Source organism: Vigna umbellata, chromosome 1, assembly GCF_029865625.1.
Source record: "Vigna umbellata cultivar VRB3 chromosome 1, Vumbellata_1.0, whole genome shotgun sequence".
NCBI lineage: Eukaryota > Viridiplantae > Streptophyta > Magnoliopsida > Fabales > Fabaceae > Vigna > Vigna umbellata.
Window position 1 is genome coordinate 17,237,022 of NC_142165.1, and position 20,675 is coordinate 17,257,696.

The 20,675-nt window shown below is 29.0% G+C and overlaps 2 protein-coding genes across 2 annotated transcripts; one reads left to right on the forward strand and one right to left on the reverse strand.

Moving 5' to 3' along the window:
* Positions 1-5,538: 5,538 nt before the first annotated feature.
* On the reverse strand, positions 5,539-9,459 carry LOC124824372 (B3 domain-containing protein Os01g0723500-like). The gene is made up of 7 exons (XM_047296801.2): positions 9,299-9,459; positions 8,958-9,209; positions 7,906-8,449; positions 7,488-7,663; positions 6,566-7,058; positions 6,125-6,294; positions 5,539-5,962 (listed from the first exon to the last, which is right to left on the reverse strand). Exons 2-7 carry the CDS (start codon positions 9,042-9,044, stop codon positions 5,648-5,650), a joined length of 1,785 nt encoding a protein of 594 aa, XP_047152757.1. The 5' UTR covers positions 9,045-9,209; positions 9,299-9,459; the 3' UTR covers positions 5,539-5,647.
* Positions 9,460-13,243: 3,784 nt separating this feature from the next.
* On the forward strand, positions 13,244-15,816 carry LOC124824373 (signal peptidase I). The gene is made up of 3 exons (XM_047296802.2): positions 13,244-13,491; positions 13,565-13,876; positions 14,875-15,816. The coding sequence occupies exons 1-3, from the start codon at positions 13,396-13,398 to the stop codon at positions 15,622-15,624; spliced, it is 1,158 nt and encodes a 385-aa protein (XP_047152758.1). The 5' UTR covers positions 13,244-13,395; the 3' UTR covers positions 15,625-15,816.
* Positions 15,817-20,675: the final 4,859 nt, after the last annotated feature.

A 20,675-nucleotide genomic window follows, 5' to 3' on the forward strand; every position in this document is an offset into this window, starting at 1 on the left:
AATAATTAAAACTTGTCTACCAGTTAAAATCAAAGTAACTAGCTTTTGTTACTTGTTAGATAACCCAAACTACTTTAAGGTTCCTAAAAATTTAAACCAGTTAAAATCAAAGTAACTAGCTTTTGTTACTTGTTAGATAACCCAAACTACTTTAAGATTCCTAAAAATTTAAACTATCTACTATCTATACTGTAAAGTAATAAAAAGACTTATATTAATAAATAATACAACCTAAAATAAAAAAATGTAACTTTATTCTCGTCCAAATGTTCTTCTAGTAATTATACATACATATATATACACATAATATATATATATATATATATCATTCACATAGATTACAAATGATTCTATACATAAAAAATATTTAATAAACGAAATAACAACCAATGTCTTTCAGAATACTCACACTAAGTATGTTTAACATCTTATCTAATATCAAATATTTTGATCTACAAGCAACTTTAAGATAAAGGATTGAGATAAACTCATTACAACTAAAGTCACATATATACACGTCACAATATGCAAGAACTTTCCTTCAACGTCATCATCTAATATCGTAATCTATGTGACTTAAATAATCAATGAAATAAGAAAATTTATATTATAATGTCAATACGTAATATACAAATCAAACAATAATTCACATATTATCCTAAATATGTCATTACACTTTCATACAAGTTTTATCATCTTCAATAATATTTTTATATTGCATAATTTGTAAGAACCTCGATATAAATTAAACAAAATTAAAATTATATATTATTATCACACTATTATATTTTTTTCTTGTTAGTTTACATATAATAAAAAGTTAAAGCATGAAGTTTATTTCAAAAATAGTTTTTGAAAACCCTTTCATTTTCAATTCCCGTGAGCTAGGTTCGCTCATTCTTATTCCTTCTCCCTCAAACAATATTTGACCTCGTTCTTTGTTTTCTTCAAGATTCCTTGTTTTTTTTAATATCCAAAGTCATGGAGGTGGTTAATGTGAAGGTTTTTATCATATATTCCGATTTCATCTTAAGGTAAGGTCAAGTTTCTTCAATTTTTGTACAACCAATCTGTTAGAAGTTTCACATCGACTAGAGATAAGGTCAAATTATAATATATAAGTGGGATACTAGTTTCACCTTACAAGCAGATTTTGTGGAGTTGAATTAGACTTAAAATTCACCTTACAATATGGTATCAAAACCGTTATTGAAGTCTAATTGAACTTTTTGTTATGTAGTTATAACAATCTTAAGTGGTGAAACTTTGTTGTAGGGAAAGAACGGTGAGGAGGTATAAATGTTGTAGTTATATGTTAACTTAAATATGAGAAAGTTAAGAAATTATTGTGAAAAACATTATTGTTCAAAATGTGAAGTTGATTAATACTTTTAATACCGTAAAATTATGGATTTTCTGGGTATCGATGTGGTTATTTTGTTTGGAATTTTCATCATTAGAAAGAATCATAAACTCCTTAGCTATTGTAATATGTGACTAAATTCTTAAAAAAAGATTAGAATAAAGAACAGATTAATTTTTAGAAAGAAAGACAAAGAAGTGAAAATGAAAACGAAAAAGAGGGTGTGCAGGACGACTTTACAACCAACATTATTAGTAACTGAGAGAACATGCTTCTACTTATTACAGCAATATAAATTAGTAAGTCAAACAATGCATTTTTTTTTTCTGTTCTCAGGAAAAAATATACTAAGAGTTTAGGACATGGATTTGGTATTATTTGGTTTCTAAAATTTTAAGGAAGTAAATAGTGTATTTTTTTAAAAATTATAACATAAGCACACATTTTAAGCTAATGGATAAGTTTTACCTCGTGTTTAAAACCATTCAACTTGATACTAATAGAGGTTAAAGTAATCTCATTAAATTGATTAACTAACAATAAATTTTTTATAATATAAAAATACAAATTGTAATTTCAATACCATTCAAATATTTATATATATTTAACGGGGCCAAAAACAATATTTATATCCTTAAAGACAAATATATCCAGAAGTATAATATTTTAAAACTGAATTTAGAGAATTTAATATGAAATACCTTTTATGTTGTGTTAATTTTCAATCGGTATTAGTTAAATTAATTGTCTCTTAATACAATGAATAGTGTTTCTTAACTAGTGTTAAACATAATTATTTTCAGTTAATTTGAACTAAAATTATTTTTAGTTGATGCTAAACGAAATATTTTTCAACCAATGTTATTTAGAACTTAACTTAAGTAATATAGATAGAACTTAAGTTAAGGATCTTTCAAAAATGACAAAAATTAAAAATAAATTACTGTTAGTTTCTTGGATTAGGTTAATTACTACTTTCATGTTAAAATTATTTTAATAAACATTGATGGTTAAATTTGGATTATTTTTGTTGTCATAATTTCTAGAACTTACTAGTTTTGTCTTGGAATTGAAATGGCAGAAGCTAAACATAGGTCCGATTTTCAAAAAGCTGTATCTGAAGAAATCACAGACAGCACAGTGCATCGAACAAGTAAGCGATTGATGCTACAATTCAACACATTATTATTATTCATGCAATCTTCAAAACCCTAATTTTTCTTTTCTGCATAAACATGTTGAAGTGTAAAACACCCCTTCCAAATGCAAAAAAGTTATTTTTAAATAATCTTTTGAATAAATGAAATTTTTTAGTTAATAAAAATAATTTTTTATATGAGTAAATGTTGTTTTATCGTAAAAATGAGTTTCGTAAAAAGATGTGTAATTTGGTATTGGGGTGTGTTAATTCAACCAGCAATTATGGTTGTGAAGAATTTTGTCAGTAACGAATTACGAAGTCTTATCCACCATCAATATTATTGATTACAGAAGAAGATAAAGTTCATAATTTTAAAAATAAAAATAACTCAGTTTTATCTTTAATTTGTGAAAACATCTTCTTTTTTTCTTAAAGTTGTTTTTGATAAAATTGTAAAAAAGCTCAAATTATCATTTAATAAGCTATCGTAATGTACAATTTCACAAACAAACTAAAATGGTGTTCATTATTATTATTATTATTATTATTATTATTATTATTATTTTCACACTACATGAATTATTGTAATTTCTACTCATAACAATAATAAATATAATGATATAATTTATAACTTTGCAATCGGATGGAAAATTTTTACATTAATTAAGTATGAATAATATTTAATTTTTTAAATTAAGGATGATGATGAAAAGTGTGTACATATCCATCTAATTACGTTTTCATACATATTGATAGTTTTATTTCCCTTTTCTCCGGCCTAAGATTAGTTTCCGTTTTAAATTAGTAAAATATTTTCAATTAATTTAGTTGGGAATGTAAAAAATTTATATTAACTTTTATTTGATACTCAATTTTTTGTAGTTTATTTGTAAGACATTGATATTTTTACTGTTATGTGTAATTATTTTATTGTTACTTGGTATCATATGTAATAATTATATACTATAACTATTTGATATTTCATGCTGAAAAAAAATGTATATTAATTATCTTATAATATCATGTTTTATTTATTATGGTTTTTATTTATTTTTTAATTATTTAATTAATTATTGATATAGTAAAGAGAGAAGTAGGAGGACATGTAATGATATATCTATTTATCCAAATAAATGTGAAAAAAAAGTTATATCTTTTAAATATTGGGTTGGAGATGACTTTTAAATTTTTAAGGATGAATTTTCATTTAAAAATGAGATGAAATAGTTTACAAAGATTAATCCATTAAATGCTTTTATTCAAGTTTTAAAATACATAATGGTATTATACATTTACCTTTTTAACTTTCTTTAAATTAAAATATCAATGAAAAGGTTAATTATACAAAAAATATAATTACAAAAAAGAAAAGGTCAAGATTCAGTGACATGGCAAACCCAGAGCTACTGGTAATCATACATTGAAAGACTACTTGTAGGAAATGAGACTTCAATCATGGTGAAGAGAAACTGAGGGAGAAATTATTTTTAAAATTTAAATAGAATAAAAAAAAGAAAATAAAATGTTGTTTATTGTTTATAGAAAACTTTGGTTTCTTTAAGCAAATCAACAAATACATATTATTATGTGTTTTGTGTCTTCTCTGATCTATTTGCTGGCATCAAACATTTTTTTATTAACATTACGAATGATTTAAATATTCATATACAAAAATAATTAACTGATTTTATAATTGCTAATTAATTTACCAGTTAGAATTGTTGTGCATTTATTGACTTAATGTCATAGAATAAACGAATTAATCCTCATAGAAACTGAATAATTAATTTAATTCTCCAAAATATTAAATGCCAAATTAAATAGTGCATATAAATTTAAGATTTGTGTTAATTGATAGTTATTAAAATTAAACAAACTATATGTTCCATACTATTAGAGATCGAATAATTGAATAAAACTAATTATATGAATCAGACGTTTATTAATAAATACACTTTGCATTATAACTTAACTTAAATTTAAAAAAAAAATAAAATGCCAATAAAAAACATAGAATGTAAAAAAGAATGTGTAAGTTATGAGTTATAATAAAAAGGAAAATATAACCGGCATTAGGCATGTTTAGATATATTTTAAATCTTAACAATTTTAATTAATATCAACGTAAATACAAAAAAAATAACATGTTAAAAATTGAGTATAATATATATATATATATATATATATATATATATATATATATATATATATATATATATATATATATATAAACAAACCTTCACATTTTAAATAAACAAAAAAATATTATACAATTACACTATAGTGAATTTTGCCACTAAGTTTTTTTAAGTATTTTCATTATATTTTTTTAAGTATTTCCAAGACAAACAAACATCGACCTAAATAGCAGTAGAGGACGAGACTACCTCGGTCATCTATGCTGGCAACAAGAAAATTTGTTAATTATATTATTTTTAATCATATTAATTTTTAATTAGGTTAAACAGAAAAAAAAATTAAGTGTATTTATAATTTTATTGGACGATCCTAGCCGTCTTTAAAATTTAACTTTTAAATACTATATGTAAAATTATAAGATCTTATAATTTTGCTATTTAGATATCGATTTTATCTGGACTACTTAGACGCGTAAGAATGTATCACATTTTAACTCCTAAAAATAAGATTCAAATACCGAACCAGCTTCAGTTCTTGATTTCAAAATTTAAAATATCCTTTTATTATATATAGTTGAATATTCAATGGATTGGTAAAATACGAAAATTAAAAAACAAGACTGTAAAATCTGTGGGAAAAAGTTAAAGTGCTAAAATATGGGGGGAAATTCTAGAAATATATTTATAAAATAATATAAGTTAATATTTCTTTTCATTAAAAGTCAGGTAAGGAAACTGAAAGCCTAAACGAGATAAAGTTTATAATAAAGATATTCAGTGTAACTGGTTTAACTATCCACACCTAGCTTAAGTCGACTTGACTAATTAATAAACTGGTTATATTCTAGGATCATGACATGTAACACACACATATATATGTATACACATATATAATATAGATCAAAGAGGATGAAATTACTGAAATATGTACATAAAACAAAAGATCTGAGACTCAGAAAACAAACATCCTCAGTGGAGATTGATTCTCAGAAACAGAAAAGAAGGTTAGCAGGTAGATGGAAGGATAGATAATCTGTCAAGTTTTAAGTGGGCATTTTGATGGTCAGGCCCTTCCTTTCCGACCCCAGATATGTACACCTGCATCTCACATTGAGTAACCAGTTCAAAAATGCATGTGTCACCAAAATTTATGTCATTGTCACGAACAAAGGCCATCCAACCCCCACAAAAGGTGTGAACTGTTCGGCCTTTTGCATCTGGTACAGAGTTCACAGTCCAACATTCACCTCTTGAATTACGAAGTATAACTTCAGTTTTGTAAGTTGGGAGATGTGCAGCTGAGAACTGGTATGGAATTTTCTACAATGTAACAGACATTAAATAACTTAACATTCATATTATATATATATATATATATATATATATATATATATATATATATATATATATATAGAGAGAGAGAGAGAGAGAGAGAGATAATAAAATGTAAATATGGATACTAAATGGTTGTGCATAACTCACCAAAGTGTATGAGCCACTGACATTGAACATTTTCATGATTTTAACAAAACTGGGAAAAGGGGAACTAAAAGCTTGAGCTACTCTTTGTTCATCCAGTGCAAACAACATTCTCAAACCAGATTTAGCCTGTGAGCTTAGCTCATCTTCAACCCGATGTCTCCTCGGAGTAGCTGTCATTGTTTAGAGTTCAAAACATAAGTCATAATTTGGAAGTTAGAAACCTTAAAAGAAGGAAAGTATTCAATATTTATTCATTTTGTTTTTCCTTTCAGTAGCAAAGTGAAACAGTTTCAATTCTCAAGGAATTGAGTTATGCTGGTTTCCTTTTTTTTCTGAAAATGAAAAAATTTCATAGAAATTTGTTACAAAATAAGATATAAAACTGACATGTAATTGGAATGTTAGTGGATCACAAATTGGGCAAACAATGAAAAAACTTACCCAACTTTTTATGGGCAGCTTTGGACTGAGGGCAAAGGCCCATCTTCTTAGAAGTATTTGAAGCTCTACCAGATTTCTTAAGGTCAATGGATAAAACAGTTTCTTGACCAATCTTGGGCCATTTTTTATCTGATAGATCAACTTTTCTTATGGACTTTGAGTTTACTTTAGCATTCATTGGCATATATCTGGTAGTTCCAGCATGCCCTGCATTCACTCTTCCAACCTGGTCGTCTTCTAGACCATCTTTTCCAACCCCAGCAATGTGAACACGTAATTCACACTCGTTCACAAGCTCAAAAATACAGATATCTCCAATCTTAATGTTATTACCACGAACGAAAGCCATCCATCCTCCACAAAGTGTGTGACTAGTATGCACTCTAGTTGTTGGCACAGAATTGACAGTCCAATGTTCTCCTTTCAAATTATGAAGAATAATCTTTATCTTGCAATTGGGAAGGTGCGCCATGGAAAACTGATATGGGATATTCTGCATTACAAAATTTGTAAATCAGCATCCGCAAGAAATTGATCCCCGTGCACATTCAGGGAGAAGCAAAATTTCAAGGTTAATGGCAGGCACAGCGAATAAGAAAAAACCTCTAAGTACTATAGATAATTCTGGGTGTGGGAAAATCACTCCAAGATGCATTTAAGTGCAAGGAAAATAATAGTTCCAATCTACCAAGGTTGACTTTCACTAATTCGGACTTGTATGGATGAAAGTTTCAATCAGGGCATCTTTTAATAGTGTACATCTGAAATGCTTTTCATCCTATGTTTATGAAGGATGAAGGACTTTCAAGGAAAAAGATAATATATATCAATTCAATTTCTCAAGCCAATGAAACACTAAGAAAGTAACTTAGCACTTAGTGTAGAGTCATAAAACAACATTGTTTGGAAACTAACAACTCACCAGAGTATATGAACCACTGACATTGAAGCTTTTCATGATTCTAACAAAATACGGAAATTTGGAAGTAAAAGACTGAGCAACTTTTTTCTCATCTTGTGCTGATACATTTGATAATGAAACTCCACCAAGAAAATAATGACCATCTTCCTTTCCATTTCTGTACAGGATGGCAGCCTCTGCGTTACATTGAACAATTCGAGCAATCATGAGTTCATGACTTTGTCAATAAACTGTATTTTAGATAGTATTTTCACATATCATACTTAAAGGAACAAGTACTAAAGAAAAGTATACTGTGGCATATAATTAATGATTTTAATGCAAAATAAGTTTTTCTAGACACGTATAGACTTATTATTAGAAAAATTTTAATAGATCATTTTGTGTGAGAACCAGAATTTGATCAAAGCAACTGTACCTTCATTTCGATGGTCCATGTGAAAAGGCACAAGGCTATCATTAGCCAAACAAGCTTTCGAAGTTTCTTCAGTTTCTCTGAACATTCTAATCGGTCTTACTACCTCATATCGCAATAGTTCTTTACCAACAAACCCTGGTTCATGTTCCCGGTTCTCATATTTACAACCTCTCCTTTTCTTAGCAACACCATCAAATGCAATATCCAAAGAAGAACTCTCCTTCACATCTCTTTTCTGTCCAACAATTTCCTCAAAGTCACTCGAACTTTGACTACATTCAGACATAAATGCTGCCTCTTTCTCACATCCATCCTTATCAAATACTTGGACGGTGAAATGCAAATGACCTTCGTATCTGAAAACCAAAAGGTCACCACATTCTAGACGATGATCCACCACAAATGACGACCATCCATGATGGAAGAATAGATCATTGTCCTGCTTAAGTAAGTGCACTGTCCATACGTTTCCACTGGGACCAGTCAATGAAAATGACCCGTACGTCCTTCCCTCCATGCGACACAAAAATCCATCTGGAATTTTCTGCATAAAAGATAACTTACTTTTAAACATAAAGATTCCAACAAGAAATTTATGATAAACATTATTGGATAGCGACATCAAACATTTCTCAAGCCCTCTTTAGGACTAGGCAACACTAGAACATGAATAGGATAATCCAACTAAGTGTGTAAAAAACAATATTACTGTTGTCGTTTTCTAGTTAACTTGATAACAAATAGTGCCTTTCAGACAAAAAAAAAAGTTAAAAACTTTTAAGTAACACAGAATTTTCTTTAAAGAAAAAGCATATATTTTCCCATTTAAACACACTTTACCCTGTTATTGTTGCAGTAGCATAATGATGCTTAGTCATAACACATTGTGCGAAAAAGCGAAAGGAGCACCATAAGTTGTAAAACCTAAGTTTAAGATTGAATTTTCTGGTTTCATTCATAAGGGTAGTTAAATATATACTTTGGGAAAATGAAGCTAGGTCTGCGAGAACAGCAGAGAGTGAGAGAGATAGAGAGAAAAATTGGACAGTTACCAGTCTGTGAGAGCTGAAGGCAGAGGAATAAACCTCATAAAAATGAGGCTTTCTCAAATTTAACTTCCCCCCACAGTCACACCCCATCAATCAAACCCTATTCTTCTGTTTCTCTCTCGATTTTGATTCTGACAACGAATTTTGAGTAACGCCTTGGCACTTTTCAACATTAACAACCCCAAAGCGCTTGATTTTACTTTTATTTCGATCTCTGGATAATCACTTGGACTTGATCATAGCCAAATCGCACATCTGAAGGGAGAGAAATGTGAACCATTAACGAGATTGAAAAACAATAATAATAAAAAAGAAAAGGAAGAGAGGGAGTGAAAAGAAGGTACCTTTGGGTGGAGTAGAAGTTGTGATCTACGGAGCAAGCTTGGTGTGAAATTGATATTCTTAATTTCTCTTTTTGTGTTCGTTTTCATTTGAGTCTCATTGTATGCTTCTGCATCAAATTTAGTTTAGCATTGTAATGTGGGCGCGTGCAAATTTAGTCCATGGAAACGACGCCGTCTCTGTGCTCCCCAGCACCAGCGCGTCCCCAGCACCAGCGCGTGAGACCTGAATTCTCAATAGAGCCATGAAATAATAAAAGGTTAATTACTCGTTTTTTAAAACATATATTTTTTAATTGTTTTTATAGATACACCATTTTTAATCACTTTATCTATTAAATTTATAGAGATCAATTGTAGAAGTATAAAAATTAAAGTGAATACTTTTTATTATAGAGCTAACAAGTAAAATTTAGAATACAGATTATAAAATAATCCGTAATTATAACATAATAAAATTATAAACAAGTTCCTGTGTGAAGCTTTTAATTATTTTATCAAATTTAGTTTGTAGTAAAAGGTTATATTTATTATTCATGAAATCATTCGTATTATAATATTTTTTTATTCATCTATCTGTGATTCAATACATATTTTATCTCGTATTTCTCTTTCTATAATTTTCTTCTTCGCTTTATCCTTTAAATGTTATAATAATTTTTTTTATGTGATGAACTAAATTGAAATAATATATTCACCTTGATTTTTACATATATTATATTATTTTTTGTGTAATATCACGTTGGTTCAGGTCAAAGTCAAAATAAATATAGTTTAGTATTTTTATGGATTGAAAGATTTAAATGAAAGTGGTTAGCTAGATATTTTGGACATATAGGAGACAAGAAAATTAAGTCAACCAAGAATTTCACTTGACTTTTAATTCTCTTTTGGTATTAAATGGATTTTGACACAAGTCAAATAATTAGATTTCTATTTATAGTCATTATTTATATTTGTTCTAATTTTAATAAAAAATGTTTATATTAATTAAGATTCATATTTAATTTTGTAAAATATGCATAATATATATATATATATATATATATATATATATATATATATGTATAAATAAATTTGTTAACTTGTGTAATTTCTTAAAGTATACAAATTTTAATTGAGAAAAATATTTTTATATATTATGAATTCTAAATTTTAAGATTTAAGATTAAGATTAGTTAAATAATTTTTAATTTTTATTTTATTTTTTATTTTCAATTAAAAACAAAAATTATTAAAATATCCTATGTTTAAAGTGTGTATTTTTTTAAATGTTATTCAAAATAAAATAGAATGTTAAAGAAAATAGTGATTTTGTTTTTTAAGTTATCTATTCAATTTGATAGTTAAATGACACATCACGCTTAACACGTCATCATCATCTCCTATCTCCATAAGCCCTAATTTCTCCTACACAGAAACCCTAGCCACCACCTAACCCTAACCGCCGGCGCCACGGTCACAACCAACCATCATCTTCGCACCTCCATCATCTTCTCCACCACCTAAGTCCTAATTGTTGAAAATGTATTTCTGATCAGGGTCTCAGCTCGCCAGATCACCATCTTCGCGCATCATCTTCCTCGCGCTTCCAAAACCTTAGGCCGCCACCACCACTGCGTAGCAAAGCTCATTTCAGGCCGTCGTCGCCGTAACAATCGCATCACTCAACGCGAGAACATGTAACCACCACATCTCCATCTGCGATGCGACGCCATCAAACATGCAGCAAATAACGAGTCTTCCTCCTCTAGCACCAACCTAAATCGCGAGTTTCGTACAACATTCATAGCCAACAGCGGAATCTCCATGGTCACCGCTACTACTACCACTCTCCCTTCTTTAACGCGCCGTCGCGGCACACACCTCCATCATCCTTGCCAACCCCAAACCTGCAAACCACAAGAACCAGAAATCCGTCGCGGCAAACACCTCCATCGCCTCCACCATTCGGTTTTCAGTCGTTCGGTTCCCTTCTTCTCCCTCACTGCTCAATCTCTTTCTGCCTTCCAACTCACAACGCCACACAGGACTCCACGTAAGCCAATACATGATATTTCACTCTGTAATTGCACATCTGGATATCTGACCGTTAACGATTTAAATGGCGTTTGCAAAAGAGACCAAATTGAATACAAATTACATTCTTTAGGATTACATTAAACAGCAAAATTGGGACCATTGCGAACATTCCCAATCAAAATTGGGACCAAAATAGGTATTATACTTTTTTTTTTTTTTTTTTTTTTTACTTTTCCTTTTTGCTTTCTCCGGTATAAACGAAGCTTTGTAACATAGTGTAGAGGTACGTAGGATAGAGTGTGGTGACTGACCAGCACTACATATAGGTTAAAGTTGCGATTCATATTTTTAGTTCTTAGCTTTAGGTTTCTCTTAGCTTTCGTATAAGTTAGATAAATTGTTTACTTCACTGGAATTCGTGGAGAATCACACTGGGTGACAAGCAATGAGCATTCTTGGTGATTCTGGTAACATGTACATTTGTTCTCAAATTTTAAATGAATTCTAATGTTTCCTTTTAGTGTTCTTGATCCAGTTTTATAATTTTGCTTGTTAATTGTTTCCTGCACTTGAATTTATTTTCCAGCACCTTTATTTCTTTTATTTTCCAGTTTTCCATATTCAAGTTTAATAGTTTGCTTCCTTTTCACATTTAATTAATAGCATGCATTTGGTATTGATTAGAATATATTTGAATAATATGATTATTAATCTAGGTTCTTCTTATTCTTACTTCTTTGCATCAATCTATATTAGATATTAACCATTTATTTAAATAGATACAATCATGATTATCAATTAGTTTTTTTTCTTTATATTCCATTTAATTTTTCTTTTCTCCACCCACCTTTAGTATTAATAAACAATAAAATGTTTTTATTTTACATTCTAAAATTTAATAAATACTAAATCTTTGGATTGATATCTTAGTTACTTATATATTATATTAGTGAGGATTAAGTTTTATTCTATTTTTAGGGAACAAAAAGACAGTTTAACAAAAAATTTAAAAATTTTCTACAAATAAGTAAATAGTTTTACTAAAAGTATGTTTATGAATTTGAATTATTGTTATTTTGGATAAGAGTATTTTATATATCTTTTAAGCTAACCTTCTAATTTTATTGATTTTGTAATATTTCCTTAATAGTGTTGATAATTTAAATGAGATGTTACAATTAATTTTATTTTAGTAATCATTTAAAACTTTTACGTAAAAGAATTATAAAAAACAAAAGTTTGTCTCTACGATTCATCTTTCCCTAAAGGGTTTCTTTTATATTGAGTTTATATAAACTACACAATTAGAATCATATGAAAAAAATAAATAAATTTAGACTAAAAAAGAGTTTCACAATTTCTTAAATCACACTAACTACATACGAGAATAAAATTTGAATTTTGGACCACATAGATTTCAAAGTAAACATTAATAGACATCTAATCTCGACATTGTTTTTCAGTTATGATTTAAGATATCTGAATAACAAATATTTTCATCTTTAAAAAAAATATATACAATGAAGCTAAATAAAATGGATGACTTATCAAACGAAACAGATGCTTGCTAATTAAACTAAAAATGTTGTTGCAAGTGTAAATAGTAACGAGTTTCACATCAAGTAAGCAACAATTTTTAAATCTGTAAATTATTCAAAAATAAAGGTAGAAGGATTAATTTCAGGAAGAATAACAAGAAAAAATCATCTATACAAGATTGAATGAAAATAAAGAATAGTTAACTCAAAATAGAAACTCAAGTAAAAGGTGAAATTAAACTATATTAGTAAATTGATAGAATATAAATAAAATTTAAAAAATAGTTAAATATACTTTAAGTTACACGCAAAATTTCCAAGTAGATGAATTTTTGGTCGAATTTCGAAACTACAAACATATTTAATTAAAAATAAAGAATCATCCATGGAAATTTTAGAAAAACCAGATACTTAGTCTCGCAAATTCAATTCTATCTTTATCGTCTGCAGAAAAGATTATTGTTTTGGTGAATCTGAGAGAAACGCTGCAGTTCCGATCACCTCTGCTTTCGTCGGAGGTACTAACGTGTCGCATCGAGGATGATCACAGCTCGTTTTCCTCTTTCCTTCTTCATCGTATTTCTCTTTCAATTCACAGCCTTTGCATCTTCTTCCAACCTCACCTTCATTCTCCAGGTACCCACTTTTTCAATAATTTTTTTTAAATTCTGAATTCGTTTATTCACTTTCACGATTCGTGGAAACCAAGGATGTTCTGAGGGCGGTGTCGGCGAAACAGAAGTGGGATTCGAACGACGTGAGAGTGGCCAATTTGGATGTTGCAAAGGTCAGATTCGGAACTTCCCAGAGCTACGAGTTCCGAATCGGATTGGGCACTGGTAACTTCACCCTCAAATTCGCCGACCAAGTTGCCACCTGGAACAAGTTCAGAACACCCTTTCCCGATTTACCCTCTCTTGTTCATCGTCTCAGTTCCTTCCCACTCCTTCCCATACTCAAATTAGAAGGTCCCTTTTCATTACGTGTTGATGCCCTTCATCACCTTTCGTTATCCCTTCCCGTAAGTATGTTTTTTTTTCTTATTCAGTTCAGATCTCAGTATGCTACGCCCTAAAGTTTTTCTTTCATTTTTTTCATTTGGAACTTGTAGTTGTTTTACTTTGATTGCTGAAACTCTTATCCATGAACAAAAAAAAAAAAACTTACGCATGAACATGTAGCGAGGAGTTTTAATTTTTATGCTATAGTTTCAAACCATTAGAAATTACCACTGACATGACTTTTAAGTAGATATTGTTTAAGTCAATAAACATACCAACTCACATGGTGTGACCCAGGAAGCTGGTAGCTTGGTCCTTTAAGCATATAGCAGTAGTTTGATTCTTAGCTACGCATAGCAATACGTAGGTAGCATAGCTGTATATTAATTGATACTCTACTTTCTCGCATGCACTAGTCTCTTGACTTTTATTTTGTGGGATGTGCCCTTGGGTTCGGTCCCTGGTCTAAAAAAGGTCAATAAACTTGTGATTGAATGATATTATAGAAACTCCTTACTAGTCAATGCATATACACTGTTAACTCGTATACATGTTTATGTCTAGGCTTTGAGGGGAGTATGTGAGTGAGCCAACGACAGTCATAATACAAAAGAAAAGTATCGAGAAGAGTAAATATCAGCCGTATAGTTAAAATAGACGATTAATATTAAAATTAGTTATAACAATCTTGAACCATCTAAGTATGGACATATGGTCAAGATTCACTTCAATCACCACTACAGAATAAAGATTGAGTCTTATATAACTTCGGATTTTCTTATTGCTGACAGCCTAACATAAAATCTTTCGTTTGTTGTAGCCAGTCATGTCTCAGAAGTTGAAGATATTTTACTATTTTTTTCAATGTTCTGCACTTAGTTTAGTTGGTATTTTTGATGATTGTCCTGCTATTGTTGATTTTTTTTCTGTGCAATCTATGATTGTTCTAGTTAATTCCTATGGATATCGAATGGTCTTGATATTTCAATAAAACCTGAGTTCTGTTTCTGTCTGGCAGATGAATGTTTCCTACACTGGTTTGAAACAAATCCTTGTTGGTGAGGGTATTACAGTAGAAGTTAAAGGAGCTCAAGAAATCTCTCTTTTTTACTCTTCTGATATCGATCTGCCAATGAATGGAAGTGCCGTGTGTAGTGGAGGGAAGGGTGACATTTGGCCCTTTCTGCATTCAACTTGCATGGCTCTGATTCCTATTCGTATATCAGGGTCTGCATCTTTGGTTGCTTATAGAGCTCGAAATCCTTATGCACACTTAGCAACTACATTGATTTCAGAGGATGTTATTGAACTGCTTCCAGAAAAATGTTACCTTGGTCGTATGTTTAAAAAGCGAGCATGTCCAATTGATTCCTTAAGTTTGAAATTAAGTATGTTGGAGAAAGTTTTGAGGAGTCTTCTTGGTCGTAAGATACTTCAAGGTCAGCTTTTTGGCCTTCTCAAAGCAAATATTAAAGCATCAGCTGTTGTAAAGTTCCCCATAGAATTAGAAAGAGACATAAGGAACAATGTCACTCATAATCGTACGATTCCTGATTGGAGAACAAAGCCTAGTTTTGAACGGTTTTTGTTTGAGATAGTGGCCAGAGTTGAGGAAAACAGGCTCAAGCCTCTTTCAATCAAGAAGGTAAAACCTTTTATTGAATCTGTTTCGGTTTCATGGGCCAATTTGATGTCGAATATGTCATATACAAAGTTGAGACCCGTTTTTCTTCCTCCAGAACCTCTTACACTGGATGTAAAATGGTAAGAGAAACAAAGTTATGATATCTTTTTTAACGAGTTTCTAGATCATGTTTGTAGATTCTTCGGCTGATCTTGTTATATGCAAGAGTTCACCAATTCTTGTAAAATATTACTCATGATTGGTCCTGTAAATACCAACATAGGATAGGAGAAAGAAGTGATTTTACACAATTTATACAGTCTTCCGTTATATGAACTTAATTCTTTAATTGGTACCTCTGATGGAGCAGTCTGGACTAAGATGGTGTGTAACACTGCTGTTATTCTAAGTGGCTGCGCTTCTAATGTGCTTTATGCATGATTATAAATATAATCTGCAAGAACTAAGTTATCCTTAGTGTCATATGTCACTGTTGACATGCTGAAATTTTTAGGAAAGTTTTGTATAGTTGCATACTGTATTTAAATCTATCACCATGGATTTTGGTCTTGGGCTTTTTTCTTCTTCCCGGGTCTTTACATCTGACTAAGAACTTTATAGTATATTTCCCTGTTGGCTCGAACACAATGAACACTGCATAAAAACCTCAAAATATATCCAAATTCAATGGCACGAGAAGTTGCTACAATTCACCTTCAATTTCAGCATGATTACTTTCTATATGTCAGCTCAATTTCTGAATTTTAGTACCCAGATTTGGGCATACTATACAATCCATACCATTCAAGTTGACCTCCATTCAACTTGGTACTTGCCACTCACCCTCCTGTACTGATCTTGTTGATCATTGTTTGGTAATTTAGTGACATTATCTAAGGAATTGCTATGCTTAGTAGTGATTTCATCCCTGCTGGACTCTGTATTAACAAAGCTCCAAAACACCAACGGAATATACCATAATGGAAATCCAACATTTCTATTAACATTTTGAGTCATTTGTGAGAGTCAGCTGACGTAAAACTGGATAATATATAGGATCTAATAACTATGACAGTACCAGTAGACCAAAAGGTTAGAACACTCTCAGAAAGCAACAAAACATGATTGAAGCTCTATAACCCCTGTAATTGTCATGAAAATAGCAGAGTGATCTAGATATAATCTAGTGATGGTGTGAAATTTTATCAGTAATTCCTAGGATTCTTCAGGCAGATGGGATAAAAATGGTCATTCAAAGGATTAGGGACTAAAATGTCAAATGTGTTATAGATTGGTTTTAGCCCACCCTATATTGGATCTCTGCCTAGTCCAAAAAATGATTCAAAGGACTTAAAAGTGCAAACATTGACCAAAATAAAAACTGTAACAAGTTTTTTTTTCTTTTTAATACTTAACTACCTTGAGTAAACAAAAGGGACGACTTAGATAGATGGAACATGGAATTCAAACAAACCCCTTGATGCTGAGTTCTTAGTGGTGTTTTGTTACAGAGGCTTGGACTGAGCAGAAGGTGTTCACAAATATGTTGTTAAGTACCATTTGAAGCTTGAGAAATACTAGTTAAAATAAATATGAATCTGGGTTTTATGTATATATTTTCATACAAAATTTTAAACTAATTGGGCAAAGTATTCTAAATTACTTGATTGTTTGAAAACGGAGAATTATGCATGAAAATGTTTTAAATTGTTATTTTACTTGCAAGACTTCATATAACAAACATTTTTTGGGATATTTTTATTAATATATATATATATATATATATATATATATATATATATATATATATATATATATATATATATATATATTACTTTCCAGACATAATAATAATGTCCATGCATGTAAGTAGAATTATGAGTATGGGCTAGTACATAACTGCATGTACCACCAAAACTTGAATCCCATACTTACAAAGCAGCTAATTAATGAGGTACGACTGAAACCAGCTAATTAAAGACAAAAAAAAAAACTCAAAAAATTACAAAGCTGTCGCATTGGGGCCATTTATCAAACTGGTCTGAATAAAATAAAAAATAAAAAATACAGTGTGCCTTGAATAGGTCTCATTTTTTTACTCAACAATTTCTTTTAAATTATTCATAATCTCTTTCTTAATAGGAGTCTTCATACAATACAAAATTCTCTTCCATCTTGAAAATGTTCTATTAAAGAATCTTTGAAATTGTATCTAAATCATACTGTTTTGTAATTTGAGTAGATTATTACCAAACCTGAACTTATGAGGCATATGCTGCAAAATTTGTGTAGTGTTTGGCTGAACTCAAACTCTGGATTCAGATCAGAAATAAGTAATAAAGAAAGGAGATATAGAACATTGTATGATTAAGGTCGGTGCCTATGTATTATGGCACTGACATTGCAAATCTCAAAATAATAAAAAATTGAAGAGAGTAACACAGATAATTGGGTATGTATGAAGCATTTCCAATGATCACATGGCTCCTACATCATCTTCCATATTTTAAATCCTTCTCCTCATCAAATTACCATTGCATTTGCATGTTCTTCTCTTCTCGTTTTAACTCTTATAAAGGATTTTCTGTAAATTGCACAACTCTGAGTGGTAAAAAGGACTTCAAAACCAATGATTTTGAACTATATTCTACCTTATATTACACCTAATATTATGTCTCAATATTCACATTTTTGGCTACTCATTTTGTAATCTAAATTAATTTCACAGTTACTTCTGAAGTAACAATTATTTTCTCACTTGTATGTTTTTTTAGATTTTTTATTTAATCAATGTCAAATTTAGATTTTTCACATTATATTATAATGAAAAATTTAACAGTAATAATTATCATAGTTCAGAGGGTATTTGTTAATGATTTGAATTTGAGTTTGTTAATTAAATTGAAATAACTCTATCATTTTATTAACATTCTCCATGGTTAATAATATTCAATAATAATGTTCTGGCAAAAAAAATTTGTTGTTAAAATAAATTGTAATATTAGAAAGATAATGTAATCGAAACAAATATTGCGCTAGTAAACTTGTTCTTACCTTCAATTTCAACTATCCCATTTTTTTATTTAAAAATTAAAATGAGATTAATAACAATAGTTTTATGTTGAATTGCCTAATTACACATTCTTTATTAGATGAATATTTTTTAATAATTTATCAATGTATATATTTTTAATAATTTATCAATGTATATATATTTTATGAGAATTTGGTGTGTATTAATTATAATTAATTTTGATGTTACTATCTTTATTTTACACAGTTTGAAAATTAATGGGTCAAAATTTGGTCAAATATAAAAAAATTTGATTTCGAAAGGGATGAATTTTCTCCCAAGGATAGAGGATGTATTACACCTTTTAAAACATTAGATAGTCAAACACAAATCAAATAAGTTATAATGAATAAAATACTTTTGTAAAGAAAATGCATTGTCCATCCATCACTACAAAATAAAAGGAAGATATTACTTGATAAAAATAAAATACTACTTGATAAACATAAAATACAAGAAAAATATTTATTTATTTTAATGATTATATTGCCTACAAAATTTTAAAATATTAAATTAAATAGATATTAAAGAAAAGGAATCACAATATATATAAAAGAAAGAATGAAAATTCTAATAACATTACATATGATTAACATGCAAAAGGAGTTGTGTATCTTCTAATTATTTCAATATTTGAGAAGCATTTCTGGGATAATAAAAAATAAACCTTAACTGTTGAGAGGATATGTGACCAATTGTTACACCTTATCTTAATGTTTAAAGATTAAAGTGCGAAATTCTAACTATTATTTATAATTTATCAGCTTTCTTATCACTGTATTCAAATAAAATCCAAGTTATTATTTTTTTAAACAAGTGAATCTAATTATATAATTTAGATTATTTTGAAGCGACACTCAATCATGAATATGGACAAAGTACTTCATTATCGAGAAATTCAAGATCTCAGATTGTACATGTGTGAGAAGATTATAAGAGAAAATATTTCACAAAAGAAAAAGAGATAAGATATGAGAATGATTAAAGTTGCAGAAATGATGTTTTGTGAATTCTTACATCATATGATGCTTTACTTGATAGCTGCTTTTTTTATTTAGATGTGAACAACTTTTGAGATCAAATCTTTTGAAAAAAGTGCTTTTAATTATTTGTATTGTATTAATTAGTGGTGTAATTTAGTTGGTTATATATTAATTGTAGTCTTGATTAAGAGTCCAATTAGTGGATTAATAGGACAAAACTCATATTAGCATCAACTGCGCTTATTCTTACTTTGAAAACTAATGCATAATTAGAAATGATTAAATAGTCTAATCAATTGATAATCAAAATATATTGAAATCAAATTATTTATTGAAAAAAAAATATTTTGGATATAATATTTATAAGTTTGGTAAATTAAAATTTAGGAAGAAATTATAGTATGAAAAACTTTTCTAGAAATACTTACCAGAAATAAAAGTTTTGGTTTAAGAGTATATTGTAAAAATAAAAATGAGATATTTACATAAATATTATAATCATTATTACTTGGGTGAGGTTGCTTTAGAGGGGTAACATTAATCATTGAAAGTTGAATATCAGAGTATATATGAATTATTACTTGTGTAGGTAGTCTTTAATTGACTCAAAGGTTTCATGGCTTACAAAAATGGAGATGAGTAAAAATGGAAATTAAAGTAGAAATATAATTTGGATGAATAATTTTTTTAGTTCTACTTTTATTTATTCTTATTTTTAAATTAATTATTAATTTTATTTGATTAAAAAGTAATTAACTATGATGACTTATGATTAATTATGAAGATTCTAATTATTTATAGAAGTACTTTAAAACATCTAGTATTTTAATAAAGTAAACAGTTGTATTATATTTTGACCTACAAGTGAATATTATTTTCACCTTTCACCATCACTAAATTACAGAAACAATTTACAATGCAACAAATATATAACTTATAAAGAAAAAAAATATCAGGATGACATATTTTATATAACTTTTTTGGTGATGACAAATAAATTTGTATAATATTTTGAAAGCATTTAATAATATTATATTTTGTTAATTGTGTGAGTACTTTTTTTAAATGTTTTTTTTCAATCAATTAGGAATTATAATGTTATAAACATTTGCCTTTGTGTATAAATTTTCACTAAAAAA

Bases quoted from the DNA above. Each gene is read 5' to 3' on its own strand.
- LOC124824373 (XM_047296802.2), top strand. From the start codon at position 13,396: ATGATCACAGCTCGTTTTCCTCTTTCCTTCTTCATCGTATTTCTCTTT. The intron at 13,492-13,564 runs GTACCCACTTTT...GTGGAAACCAAG, and splicing joins ACCTCACCTTCATTCTCCAG to GATGTTCTGAGGGCGGTGTC. The intron at 13,877-14,874 runs GTAAGTATGTTT...TCTGTCTGGCAG, and splicing joins ACCTTTCGTTATCCCTTCCC to ATGAATGTTTCCTACACTGG.
- LOC124824372 (XM_047296801.2), bottom strand. From the start codon at position 9,044: ATGGGGTGTGACTGTGGGGGGAAGTTAAATTTGAGAAAGCCTCATTTT. The intron at 8,450-8,957 runs GTAACTGTCCAA...TCTTTTATGCAG, and splicing joins CCTTCAGCTCTCACAGACTG to AAAATTCCAGATGGATTTTT. The intron at 7,059-7,487 runs GTGAGTTGTTAG...TTTGTAATGCAG, and splicing joins TCAGTGGTTCATATACTCTG to AATATCCCATATCAGTTTTC.